The sequence below is a fragment of the Nematostella vectensis genome, chromosome 2, assembly GCF_932526225.1.
Source record: "Nematostella vectensis chromosome 2, jaNemVect1.1, whole genome shotgun sequence".
Lineage (NCBI taxonomy): Eukaryota > Metazoa > Cnidaria > Anthozoa > Actiniaria > Edwardsiidae > Nematostella > Nematostella vectensis.
The window spans coordinates 5,712,692-5,726,685 of NC_064035.1; the positions used below are offsets into that span (position 1 = coordinate 5,712,692).

General features: G+C 43.6%; 2 protein-coding genes across 2 annotated transcripts; one reads left to right on the forward strand and one right to left on the reverse strand.

Annotated features, from left to right (window-relative positions):
* Positions 1-207: 207 nt before the first annotated feature.
* LOC5517843 (synaptotagmin-1) lies at positions 208-8,035 on the forward strand. The gene is made up of 7 exons (XM_048723321.1): positions 208-716; positions 3,074-3,345; positions 3,631-3,677; positions 3,990-4,161; positions 5,191-5,373; positions 6,678-6,801; positions 7,396-8,035. The coding sequence occupies exons 1-7, from the start codon at positions 632-634 to the stop codon at positions 7,956-7,958; spliced, it is 1,446 nt and encodes a 481-aa protein (XP_048579278.1). The 5' UTR covers positions 208-631; the 3' UTR covers positions 7,959-8,035.
* Positions 8,036-8,299: 264 nt separating this feature from the next.
* LOC5517851 (serine/threonine-protein kinase PAK mbt) lies at positions 8,300-13,979 on the reverse strand. The gene is made up of 6 exons (XM_001637859.3): positions 13,022-13,979; positions 11,573-11,706; positions 11,075-11,201; positions 10,746-10,871; positions 10,191-10,325; positions 8,300-9,728 (listed from the first exon to the last, which is right to left on the reverse strand). Exons 1-6 carry the CDS (start codon positions 13,808-13,810, stop codon positions 9,567-9,569), a joined length of 1,473 nt encoding a protein of 490 aa, XP_001637909.2. The 5' UTR covers positions 13,811-13,979; the 3' UTR covers positions 8,300-9,566.
* Between the last annotated feature and the right edge of the window lie 15 nt (positions 13,980-13,994).

Consider the following 13,994-nt stretch of genomic DNA (forward strand, 5'->3'; position numbering starts at 1 on the left):
CGGGTCGCTCCTGAGTAGTCCTCGTATGTTTTCGACTTGAGCAAGCCCTTTTAGAATAATGGACTGACGGGACAGAGAGTATCCCCTCCCTTCCCTGTCAAGTTTTCCTATACCTCGATCTGTTGTCTTTTAGATATTGAAAAATTGCGCTAAGTGTGTTATAAAACAATAGGTTCGTTCAGCCAGAAAATCAATGCACATTCCAATTACGAAATTACCATTTTACGTTCTGTCTTGGGAAAGTTAGAAATCTCTATAGTATTGATAGTGGTGTATTTCCCGATGCTGGTACCCTGATGAAATGTGGACCAACATGAATCAATGTTTCTTTTTGGTTTGACATCTGATGCCTTGAAAAGACGTAACATTTCTACGAAAAATAGATCAATTGCGACGAGCAAGGACATCTAAAGCGCGTAAATTATTGTCTGTTATTCCCGTGTTTACTAAAGGTTAAAGACTTAAATTGGAACTTCAAACTTGCCAAAGTTGCTTAAAACAACATGGAGGCACGCTGGAAAGAAGCTGTTTGTTGTTGAGTATTGTAACAAAGCAAGTTACTCAAAACCGGGCCCCGGAGAATATTTGGACTTAACACGTCGATAAGAAGAAACTGAGCACAAGTTTCAATATGTCTGCAACGCCCAGCCCGGTGACAACCAATGCCTTTAATACTACTATTCTACCAACGACAAAACACAGCAATAAGACAAGCGGTAAGTAAAACGAATACGAATGTTTCTGCACTCATCAAAATTTATTGCATTGTATCCCTAGACCAGGGCGTTGGGGTGGAACGGGTAATTCCTCGCCTATTGCTGTGATGAGGAGAATTTTGTTTGTTTGTTTTAAAAGCAATGATTGCTAAACGTATTTTATAATTTGGTTGTTAGGGTGCAATGCGATAATTCATTGGATATTGCTATCTAGAATCTGAGCCTAGCGGGTTAGTGTGGATAACTCGAATAATAAGAGTCACAAGCAATGTTCGAGTTGTGACGTAAGAGGAACACTTTGTTAGGCGAGCTCTGGCTGTTCGCGTATTTCTAGGAGCAACAAACAAGAGAATAGATTAGATTATTGTTATTTTATTATCGTAATCATAATTATCATGTGACCATCTGCAATGATGATCCACCAATAGTGCGCAAGTGCAATGCTTGGCAAAAATAAATTCATATGAAATTTTTACACAATCATAACATGAATTGCATCTTACGATCTCTGCCACATATGGTTCTACAAAGTTTTAACTACGTGGCAAATACCATCAGACGGAATTTTAAGCGTTTTAAGCGCATTTTAAGCGTACTTAATGTGCAATGTAACCAAAAAAGTCATATCGCCGCGACATATGCGACAATGCCTGCACATGAACGCAAGTTCAAACCGGCCACTTGTCAACCTGACACAGTAATCAGTTCCCCTCCCCCTACCCCGACTAGGGTAGTGTCATGAGTCACTCTCTCCCGACTAGGGTAGACTAGGGTAGGATTATAATCACAAAAGGACCAAATGATCTGCCGGCCTGTCTAATCGTATCACCATGACAACATATCTTGACGATCTCATGAGGTAATAAATGACATTTAGTTAACAAGACACTAGCGTTTTCCTTCTTTTTCGGAACGTGATAAAAAATTCAAACCGATTGTGTACTCTTTCAGATTCTGTGTGGTGAGAATTTTATTACTTTTTTGTATTTTTTTATTAATTCTTTCGCATATCATTTCTTTTTCATTTCTATATTGAAGTATTTGTTGACTTTATCAACCATTCACTCTCCGTTTCTATTTACTCAATGTTACGAATAACGGATTCGTTATCTCACAAAAAAGATTGGGAAATTAGTTTTATCAGTAGCTCGATAATAGATGAACGAGCGCAGTTTTACAAATTTTTTGGAAAATTGATCATCTGATTTTGCGTGAGGAGTTGTTTCCTCTGCTTGCGTGCCACCTACAACAACTATCAAGCTCTCGTTTCTCTGGCTTCTGGTGCTATAATTCAATTAGGTGAGTGAGAAAACGCGGTTAGTGTATAACATTTTCGCAATATGTTTTCCGTTGCAATTTGATCGTGGCTATATAAATGATATGTCGAGGCTGTGAATGACATTTTTTCTAAGAAAATGATCGGCGATGCACCGTTTTCTATTTTATTTACGAACACTGTAAATAAAAAAAGTTATCAGGATTTAGCAGCTATAATGAGAGTAGCTCAAATGGGATGTAAGCTTAAATGCATTAATGTTTGTGATAAAGAGGCTTTATAAAAGTTGCGTGGTCGTGTTTCCATGTGCTGATTAGGGCTTTCTCGAATTAAAAAAAACACAACAACAACAACAACAACAACAACAAAACTTTAAAAAACTAAGTTATTTTTTAGTTATGACTTTTTCAATACGAAAGAATGACACCGCCACCTTTTTTTTAGAAAATCTAACACAATCCTTTCAAAAACCGTTCACCCACTCCCCCTACTATCCAGCCTTAAGACTTGTCACGAATATTTTTATATAGAGAGTTTCGATGGAATTGTTCCCAATACATTTATGTGTAAAAATAGATGTGGTTATTTATTATTGTGTTGCTATTCTGTTGACTTGCGCGCCGTTACCTAGAACATGTCATTCAATACGTCACACATCTCGTTGACCTCAAGACCTTACAATGGCCGGCAGAGACGCGGTGTTTCTCTACTTCTGCAAGATAACGGCTATTTCTTAGAACAATAAGGACAGGATTGACTGCCAAGCGTGATGCCAGGCGCAGATGGTGCGTAGGAAACCTGTAGTTGCGGTAAACACAAGGGCGGCGGTATATCGGCCTAGCACGATAAGTACTGCGAACGAGAAAGTGATAAGCGAGGCGAAACAGAAAACCTGTGAAACGATCTATTCATTTGCGCAACTTTAGTTTATCTATGCGGTAATTCTTTGGGAAAATGTCAATGCAATCCTGACTTGCCAAGGAGGTGACTCAAAATTAGCGACGAGCTAGAGAGAACGCACCAGAAGAGCTAGGGACTATAAACATCATATTTTGACAATTGAAACTCTTATGATTTTCAGAAGTAAGCGCGCTCGCTCATAAAGCCCTCGCGTACGTGACCGGTAGCACGACCGGTATCATCGTTGGCGTCGTCGTCGTCATCATCCTCATCGTTGTAGTGGTTGTATTAGTGAAGAAAGCAGTATCGGGGCTGAAGCAAGCCAAGGAAAGAGCAATGTCGAAGCTCAAGGATTTGCAAAAGTCTAGGGAGGCAGCTTTAGATATGGCTGAGGCGGTGCCGGATGTGAGCGTTTCAAAAGTTCAACCGGTATCTGGCAACATGAGGAAGCTGGTAAGTGGGTAACCTGTGGTTTATGAGCGAGGGCGATAGAATATTATATGGATATATGACGTTTTGGACGATATTGCTTTGGTGGGTAACCCTTAGACGTTGCACAAGGGGAGGGGGGGGGGGGCAAAATATACTGCACGTGCGGCTGTGAACCCGCAAGGGTCAGGATACGAGATATGCTGTGTACTCGTTTCATAAGTAAAATCAACTATCGTTTAAGGTTTTTTTCTTCTTACCCTACTATCTTGGTTTAAATTTGTTCATTTGCTCCGTTGTTTTCTGCAGAAGGACCTTGGTGAGATCTCGTTTTCTATACGCTATGACGACGACAAGTAAGCACACCACTTGCTCTTGATTGGTGAACGGCGCACCCCGGTCTGAACACCGGTATTTTGCCCTCTTTTAAATTCCCACCTTTGGCTCCCAATTATTATAACTCATCCTTAATCCGCCATTGATCCAGCCACCGGATCCGGCTCAAATGCGCTAGTAACCAGGCTACTTGATACATTTTTGATACCTATATCTTCGCTAGTTTGTCGTCGGCGCTAGTTTGTCTGCTGAACAGCGGATGCTAGGCGACACCATCTATATTTTCGTGAAACTGGTTTGTCGGCGAAATCACCTGATACTTGTCTTTGTAGAAATGATTTCATCGTCCGAGTTCACAAGGCGACCAACCTTCCCCTTAAGTATTCGGGCGGGGTCGTGTATAAGTACGTGGAGATCGAGATGTTTCCTTATCATCGCAAGTCCGCCATTAAACCCAAGACGAGCTACATGAGGAATGCTCTCGAGCCGGTGTGGGAGGAAGACGTGAGTAAATGCATCGTCCTTTTGAGTACTCCGCAAGTTGACAAACTTTTTTTTTTATTATAAAATCGTTTCAGGGGTATATTTACGATCTCTTGAAATTGGGTCACGGCAACATAACGTCGGAGCATGAATTTCTAGCACATTTGTTAAGGTCACTCTACACCTAAGCTACACCCATGGCCTTGGCCAACACTAGCATAGCGTCCTTTCACGCCCTCTCACCGCAAAGTGTTGATCGATGATGGAGCACAAAAAGTTGTTCCATCAATTTGATCGACGTAAACCAGGAAGCAGTGGTTGCGCGGCCGAAAATAACTAGGGAGAGCTCGCAAAATGTGTAGAATCACAATGAGACGAACCATTGGCATTTTTAAGGGTCCAGAAGCAGGTTCTGGGGTATTTGGTTGGGGTACGTATCGAGAAAAGGGCGCTATCTATAATTTTGCCCCGTACGAGCTACGATGGTGCTTGTGATTTGTTGGGCATAACACCATTAGAAGTGCACCACGGCCTAATTTGCAGCAAGCTCTTCGACGAAATAGTTTCTGATCCGAATCATAAACTAAAGAGCTTGTTGCCTCCATCAAACGTTTCAAGCCATAACCTTAGGAAAAAACGGCCCTTTGCCTTGCCCCGCCTCAAAACAAACAGAGCCATGAATTCTTTTACATTCTCGATGGCCAACAAATCTTAAATGGAGAGTATATATGTTTTTTTTGGATTATGATTAATTATGTATAGGATGAACTTTATCACGTTTTTAAATTTTTATATTTTATATTTATTACTGTATATAGTTAAATTTATTATAGTTGTAATATAGTATCTATTGTTTTGTAAATGTCTAATTCAGCCTAAGGGCTGCTACGCAATTTTTTTCCTAATAAACTATCCATCTTTTTCTTTTTGGGTTATGATGAAGGTAAAGTGATATGCATGCATGGGGCAAGGCTGAGCCAGCAACCTTTGCGTTCTCAGATATCTGTACTGCATTGTATGATTCAGTTCTGTGTGCTTGTGCGTTCACAGGTGCGAATCAAGATGACCCGAGAAGAGGTGGCCGACCAGGACATGTACCTGCACGTCTGCGACTTTAACCAGATTTCCCCTCGTGATTTGATTGGCTCATACAAGGTCGATTTTGATGACGTCAAAGTCAAGCCCGGGGGCAAAGAGACAGAATTTCAGGGATCGCTCAAGTGGATCGAGTCGGTGAGCTCTTTTTTGCAAGTGCGCATCCAGAAATCAGCCGACCTTTTTGCCAAACATGTAACCCAAGGCGCCAAGTCAAAAATAGTTTAAAAGGAGAGTTTAAAGGGAGAGGGTCGAGGTTGGGTTGAACACTAAGTTCGGCAGGGGGGGGTCGACAGTGTGAAGGGAGAGGGCCAGGGGGGGTCGACCTTTTTGCCAAACATGTAACCCAAGGCGCCAAGTCAAAAATAGTTTAAAAGGAGAGTTTAAAGGGAGAGGGTCGAGGTTGGGTTGAACACTAAGTTCGGCAGGGGGGGGTCGACAGTGTGAAGGGAGAGGGCCAGGGGGGGTCGACAGTGTGAAGGGAGAGGGCCGGGGGGGGTCGACAGTGTGAAGGGAGAGGGCCGGGGGGGGGGGGGTCGACAGTGTGAAGGGAGAGGGCCGGGGGGGTGGGGGGGTTCGACAGTGTGAAGGGAGAGGGTCGGGGGGGTCGGCAGTGTGAAGGGAGAGGGCCTGGGGGGGTCGACAGTGTGAAGGGAGAGGGCCGGGAGGGTCGACAGTGTGAAGGGAGAGGGCCGGGGGGTCGACAGTGTAAAGGGAGAGGGCCGGGGGGGATCGACAGTGTGAAGGGAGAGGGCCGGGGGTCGATAGTGTGAAGGGAGAGGGCCGGGGGGGGGTCGACAGTGTGAAGGGAGAGGGCCGGGGGGGTCGACAGTGTGAAAGGAGATGGCCGAGGGGGTCGACAGTGTGGAGGGAGAGGGCCTGGGGGGTTCGACAGTGTGAAGGGAGAGGGCCGGGGGGGTCGACAGTGTGAAGGGAGAGGGCCGGGGGGGTCGACAGTGTGAAGGGAGAGGGCCGGGGGGGTCGACAGTGTGAAGGGAGAGGGCCGGGGGTCGACAGTGTGAAGGGAGAGGGCCGGGGGGGTCGACAGTGTGAAGGAAGAGGGCCGGGGGGGGCACTGGACAGTGTGAAGGGAGAGGGCCGTGGGGGTTCGACAGTGTGAAGGGAGAGGGCGCCTTGTCGACAGTGTCAAGGGAGAGGGCCGGGGGGGGGGGGGGGGTCGACAGTGCAAAGGAAGAGGGTTTGGTGAGGCACTTGACAGTGTTCCTTTACGAGCACCTCAAGGTCTTCTTGCACCAAAATCGATGTAATAATGTGTAAACGAATATGACTTATCTCTATTTCGCGGCTAACCTGGGGACGGAGTCAAGTGAGCGAGGCTCATAAGAAAAGTTGCAGAATAGAACTGTCAGCATTAGCTGGTGAAACAGTTAAGATTGGTGACCGGTACTATGACTTTTGTACTCATTTTTATTGTGTGGTAGATTCGAGGGGCGGAACGTGGGGACATATGTTTAGTGTTGCAATACTACCGCGAAGAGGGGCAGCTTACTGTCACCGTCAAACAGATCCGGGGACTGAAGCCTTTCATAGGCCGCAAGACCACAAGTAAGTCGAAGGTACAACAGGGCCGTGGCAGGGGGTGTGGCACTGGGGCACGTGCCCCCCAATATTTTCAAAAATTATAAAGAAATGACCAGTAGGTGCGTGGCTGTGCCCACAAATATTTTCTTAATGTTTCTGTATTGTGCTCCTCCAATATTTCGAGGCCTGCTATGGCACTGAACAATACAATATTATAGCTATATAGCTATATGACAACCTGTAAGCTATTCCTTTATTTTGTTTTCTTGTCTCCTGGTGATTCGCTCCATATAAAACCCCTTAAAACTATTTTAAGAGTTTACCTTCGCCTATCAAACTGCTCGTGAATAATGCAACCGCGTGACGAAAGGTTTGCAATTTGAAGCCTTGACGCGCCCAAGCATAAAATCTGGTGATTCTATGGAAACAAGAGAGCATAAGATATCTTATGCTTTGTTGATGCAAAAGTAGACGATGCTCCGCCCCTTGCGGTCAACAGGGTACTGGGGGGAGGGGGGGTGGTGGTGCGCACCCCTAATGATCCCCCCTAGCTTACGCATTCAGAGACGTTTTCGCGCCTGCGAGGATCTGACAATGATCATCCTTTGGTTATTCCAGGTGCGTATGTCAAAGTCCACGTGGTGCAGGGTTCAAAGGAGCTAGATCAGCGAAGGACTAAAGTCAAGAGGAAAAACTTTGAGCCCGAATACAACGAAACATTTAAATTCAACATCCCACAGAATATAATCGAGGAGGTGAATTTAATCATTCGAGTCAAAGATTCGCCGTATGTAGGAAGCAAAGCCCTGCTGGGCGAGGTGTGCGTGGGGGGCGATGCTGTGGGGACTTATCTACATCACTGGAGGCTCATTTTAAAAAAAGGACATGAGATCGAAATGTGGCATGCCTTAGAGTCCCTGAATATTGTGCCGGGTAAAACCAATTTGTCTACGGTAATGAAGTCCATTCCGGTGATCGAGAGCTCGGAATCGGAGGAGGAGGGAGAAGAAGATGATGGTGGACTTCTCGGTTTCATGCCGGACATCATACCGGACATCGGACTACCGTCATTAGGGCTCTTCGGCTCGTCTGACGCGGAGAAGGAGAAAAAGGAAAAAGAAGAGAAAGCAAAGCAGGAAAAAGCAATGAAGAAAGAAAGAAGGAGCTCTGTAGAGTTATAATGCAATTTCTCGTGTTTCAATATTTTAAAATTGTATTCAAAATATTGAGCGTATACACTAGAATACTGTGATACTGCCTTATAGAATCCAGTTGACAGAGCCTAGCTAAACAAGGGCACTGGGGGGGGGGGGGGGGGGGGGGGTAGCAGAGGTTTGAGCCCCCAAACAAACTTTTCCCTCTATGCCTTTCCCTGATCTGTGGAGTTTTTTTATCCATTCGCACAAATGACGCCTTGTTAGCACGAGCCAAAACGGGCGGGCGGGCGACAAGCAGTATTTGGTCGGACTGTTTTTGTTTAATGTTTTTGTTGAGTAATGATGTTTAAAAGTACGTTACTGCATTGGGTGAACGGTCTCATGTTTATTGTTGTGCATAATTCAATAAGCGAATGTGATTATTATAACTATTCCTTTATTGTACAATTATGAAACATCGTTCATTTCCTCAAATGGTTGCCATATTCTACTGAAGCGTTGAAAGTATTAAAAATAAAGATACAATAAATTTGAGAGGTTCGATCTATTGTAATTAAAAAGTGCGCGAGGGCCAACTTTTCTCTCCATGGAAAGAGAGGACAGGGAAATATTTATTATGACTCTACAATCTAAGTGCAAGCCCGTACCCAGGGGGGTGCAGGCGGTACCGGGGAGACGCACCCCCCCCCCCCCCCCCCCCCCACACACACACACAAGAGTAAGACGTGCTATTTGTAGACAAAACTATAAAGCATAAGCTAGATCACTCTGGTATGTCATTAGTCAGACTTTATTTGTAGCCAAATTCGACAATAAACGTCCCGTGGAGATAATGCAAAGGCATAAAAAACCCTCTTTGTTCAGATTTTTATCCGAAAACTCACTCCCTTCCCCCTCCCCCCCAAGAAAAGTTAGGGTCCACTTTTTTTCGGATTTCGCACCTCCCCAAGAAAAGTCCTGGGTACGGGCCTGGAGTGTATACACATATCTCAAATACGGTTGCACTCGGAGAATCCATGTGTAGTAAAACCCACAGTGGTGCATGGGTCAATGAGCCTAAATACAAACAAATCCAGGCTTCATGGGAAGCACTCTTATTGCTAAAATTCCTTACTTTAGAGATCCGATAGCGCGGCTCCATCTCTGTGGCTTGTATATTTTTTGTAGTATTTTTTATCAAAATTTATGTTTCATCTGAATCAGGGTATACTCGGTATCGACGCTTTTCTTCTTCGAAGCTTATGACACTCGGACACTAAGCGTGGTGTCAATCTTAGCTACTGTAGCAGTCAAAAAATCCTTAAGATACTTTATAAACAAAAAATAGAAAAGTGTCGACCACGAATCGTTGTCAAATTAACCTTTGGCTTAAGAAGCTAACCAGTAGCATAATGTTTATCAATAATAAAAAATAAAAATGTTAAAACCAGTTAAAAGTAAAAAAGGCAACCATGTGCTTATTTAAACAAACACGAAAGTAAGCTCTATCGTTCTAACAAGAACCCAGTGGTTGTCCTGTCATTAATCTGATCTTGCGGCCGTGATCCCGCGCTCAGCGCTCCAGTGATATCTCCGGATCATGATCTTTTGGTCTACCTGTGATTACCCTCCGTCACAGGAAACCCATTGCTACTAGCACACGCTGTGTCGAAAGCTCCTCATCATGTCTTGCATGGCCGTGGAATTGCCTACGTTACGGATGAAGGGGTGGTTGAGCAGCTCAAATGCGGTGGCTCGGTACAGAGGGTCCCGGATGAGGGCGTTATCGAGGAACGACTGAAGCCGTGGAGAAATCTAAGCCGAACATAAACATGAATGAGTTGAAATATCGCCAGCATTGGACATTTTTCCTCTATGTCCCGAAGTTAGTCCCGTAGTTAGTCCCGTAGTTAGTCCCGTAGTTAGTCCCGTAGTTAGTCCCGTAGTTAGTCCCGTAGTTAGTCCCGTAGTTAGCCCCGTAGTTAGTCCCGTAGTTAGTCCCGTAGTTAGTCCCGTAGTTAGTCCCGTAGTTAGTCCCGTAGTTAGTCCCGTAGTTAGTCCCGTAGTTAGTCCCGTAGTTAGTCCCGTAGTTACTCCCGTAGTTAGTCCCATAGTTAGTCCCGTAGTTAGTCCCGTAGTTAGTCCCGTAGTTAGTTTTACCAGTATGGGGTTGCGTGATGTGGATTGTTTTAATTACATAGTTTGCGCATAGCGTTCCCTGTATGGGATTTCGTGATGTGGGTGGCTCTAAGTCACGTAGTTTGCACATGGCGTTACCTGTATGGGGTTGCGTGATGTTGGTGGCTCTAAGTCACGTAGTTTGCGCATGGCTTGAAGCGGTGGCTCATTGAAGTATGGTGGCTCGCCATCTACCATCTCTAATACCATAATTCCTAGTGACCAGATGTCAACCTAGCAATAACCATCATATGCTTTAATTTTTGTAGATCATATGTATGCACATACTTTACTAAAACAGGTGCCAATGAACGGCAGATCCAAAGGACATTAATTTATTAACTATTATCTGTTGTCCAGATATCATTAGTTATTCTAACTGTAAGATTCATGCTGTGTCAGTAGTGGATCAAGGGGGGAGGGTTTAGGGGGTTTAACCCCCCACCCCCCCCCCCCATTTGGGCTGCCAGAAAGCCATATGTAACAAAAAAATTACCCACTCCCCCTTTTTCACTGAGCCAAACCCCCCCCCCCTTAGCGAAAAGCTAGATCCGCCCCTGTGTATGTAAAAGACAAAATGGAATTCATTTCTTACAATCTGAGTAATCTGTTTTTTAAAAGAGACTTTTGAGAGGTTTAGCTGTTTTCACCTACCTCGGTACCATAGGGTTTCCTGGAAATAACCTCAGGTGCCATCCAATAAGGGGTGCCAACTAGTGACTTCCTACGTGGCATGTCCTCGGTGACTTGGGCACAGAATCCAAAGTCAGAGAGCTTTACCTGAAGCCAGGAATAGCGATACATGATTCATGCGACAAACATACAAAACTACAGAACTCTAGAATTCATTACTAGATTCATGATGCTGGACTTTTCTTTCTCTACTCCCCAACCCCCTCTCTCGTCATCCCCTTTTCTTGCCTCCTCTCTCCCCTGCACCCCTTATATCCCAACACCTACGCTGCACCCACACTAATACTTACCGTTCCATTCGAGGTTAATAGAATACTATCACTTTTTATGTCCCGGTGGATAACGCCTTGTGAGTGGAGAAAGGTGAGAGCTTTCAGAACAGCTCGGCAAACACACGCTACCTGCTCCTCTGATAAACTGGAAAACATTAGAAAATAGATTTTTGTTTCGTTGGACCTGTCATTAAATCAACACAGAAAGACTGCTATTTGGTTGGCAAGGAGGGAACTAAATTTCTAATCTCTGTAGGGGTGTCCCCTTGCCCTTTATATGAGCAAATTTTAAGGGGAGACCCAAAGGCGGGGATTTGGGGGGGGGGGGGGTGTTTTTTGTGGCCATCCACCCCCATTTTTAAGACTTCCTGGTAAATTCTTTGCTTGTTATTCAAGCTTTTTGTGTTCTCTTCTTACTTGTCAGCCTCATTTTTCTTGTCTGAATCTGCCAGTGTACTTGGTATTATATCTATTGCTAGTAACACTTTATCAAAGCTATGCCATGTAACAACTTACTTGGTATGTGTAACTATATCTGTTAATGTTCCACCTTCTAAGAATTCCATGACCACCCAGAGCTCATCACCAACAAGATGACTACCATACATCTCCACAATATTAGGATGTGGATAGTCTCGCATAATCACCACCTGCAAAGGAAGAAAGACACTTTTAAAGGGAAAAGAAGTGACAGGTAGGTAACTACATTCCATTCATGATTCATGTTACATCTTAATGGATAGGCATTACATTTGTGTGAAATAGCCTTCTTTGCAGGTGCCCCTTGTCATGTTTTCATCTCTATTAAATTGTGCAAGATTTGGTATTTTGCTTGCAAACCTAGTCATATCAAAGGGGCCCATGAAGGCCCTCTGTCTCTATTTCTCTAACAAAATGTCTTTCTGGCAAAAATGTAATTCTCCTCAAATGTTTGATCTGCCAGAATGGAATACAGTGCAATGACCCCATGGTAGATGGCATATTCTTACTTAGCTCCATGGGCTGTTATGACGTATTTTGTCCATGAATGTGCTTATGCCAAATATACGACTAGATTAATTTACAGCAAACTTTGTGTTTTGACATGTTTCTGTTACTCATTGACAGTTTGTTATCAGCTATTCAATATCAACTATTATTTTTTAGAACATTATACTACCCTTATTCATATGCAAAACAAGACAGATAAAGTCAATAAAAAGACAATAATCAAATTGCAGCTGGATAACAAGATACTATTATCGCTCTATAGATGTAGGGTTTGTATGGTGTAAAAAAGAGACATCCAAATTTTTAAGCTTCTTTTTTTGCAATATAATCATTGCTTTTCTTAAAATGCAAAATATATAAATCTTTTCCCACAGGACTTGTGAGTCCTTGACAATAGAAACTAGGAAGCGTGTCAAGTATGCAAAAAATTGCATTCGAAACTAGTAAAGTCGCGTAAACTATCAGCTGTTTGGCGAAAAATACTATCATTGACAAACATAAACAACCTATTTTCATAAAAAGCATTTTTTTACTAAGGCAGTAAGAAGGGTCTTGCTATGAGTGTATTTGATAAGTGAATTATCGCAGCATCTTACCAAACTCGTCTTCCTGTTTCCTGAGTTTAATAAAGTTCGCATTGTTTTTTAATAGAGATATGAGGATGTCTGTAAACCGTTATCAGAAAACGGTCACGTCTTATTAATATCATTTTACAAATGTGCTGGGCATGATCGAAAAACAATAACAAAGTCTTACAGCACAAAAAAGTATAGAAATCGTCGGTCTAAAGTCTAATATCGTCTATGATTAGATTTGAATAGGTTTTTGATTTGCTGTCACGAGTTATTCTGGGCAATTAAAACAAATAATTGTTTCAACTTAAATTTGATTCGAAAAAAGACAGCTATCGAAAACTTCGAAATAGGCTCCCACCAAGCAGTTGAGTAGTTTACAAACATTTGAATGTTGACAAACCTCATTAAACAGTAACTCCCTCCTTTGCTGCTTTTTTAAGTCCATTTTCTTAACTGCAACCTGACGACCAGTCCTCTTATCCGTTGCTAGACAGACGATTCCAGTTGATCCCTCTCCGATTTTCATAAAATTTCCTAAGTTTTCGGGTTGTCTGGTAGATTGGACAACAACTTCTAAATGCCGACGGAATTGTTCGTGCGTAACCGGTGTGTCAGAATACATGAGTCTAGTCCTACTAGATCTTGAATCATCCATGCTTTCCCCTGCAGAATCAGTGCTACCAGAACCGTAATCTGAGCTTTCTCTCTGGTACGGACGAGTTCTGTGTAAGGAATGTTTACGTTCCTCTTCGTGGTAGCCCTGGCTGTAAGGGCGATTATGGCGTTCATTTTCTCTATGCTCGCGATTAGGTTGACGAGCCCTAGGAGCAAAGTCAGCCTCTTCTGCTTCGTTTAGTCGTTGATGATGTCTTTTATGCGGGGCAGGTCTGCCAGCAGCCCCACGAAAAGAGTCCCTCAGAGAGTTAGACCTACTTACAGAGACCACATCGTTCAAGCGAGGGTTTTTCTTGCGAAGTGGCGACATTTCCGTGATGGCGTCGGGATCGACTAGTGGTGGTGGCCGTTTTGGTTCTTTGATTCCCAACACTGCTTCCCATTGTGGCGGCAGTCCGAAAAATTTTCCGCCAGACAAGTCATAGCCCGTGTGGAACCGGTGCTCGAAATTAGATGGCGTTGAAATCTCTGGTCGATTTTTCGTCTTCTTGTTGTGGAACACTCGCTTGAACATTTTGGTGGTAAAAATACGCGCTCAACGCGCTTACACGAGAATATATTCAGCCAATATCTGTGTTTTAACCTGGAAACTGTACACCGTCTCTAAACCACAGACACAAAACACACAGATTGTCTCTTGAATAACGATCTCTTCTGAACGCTTGTTTTCCTGTCTTGACTACGAATGATTACGAAAA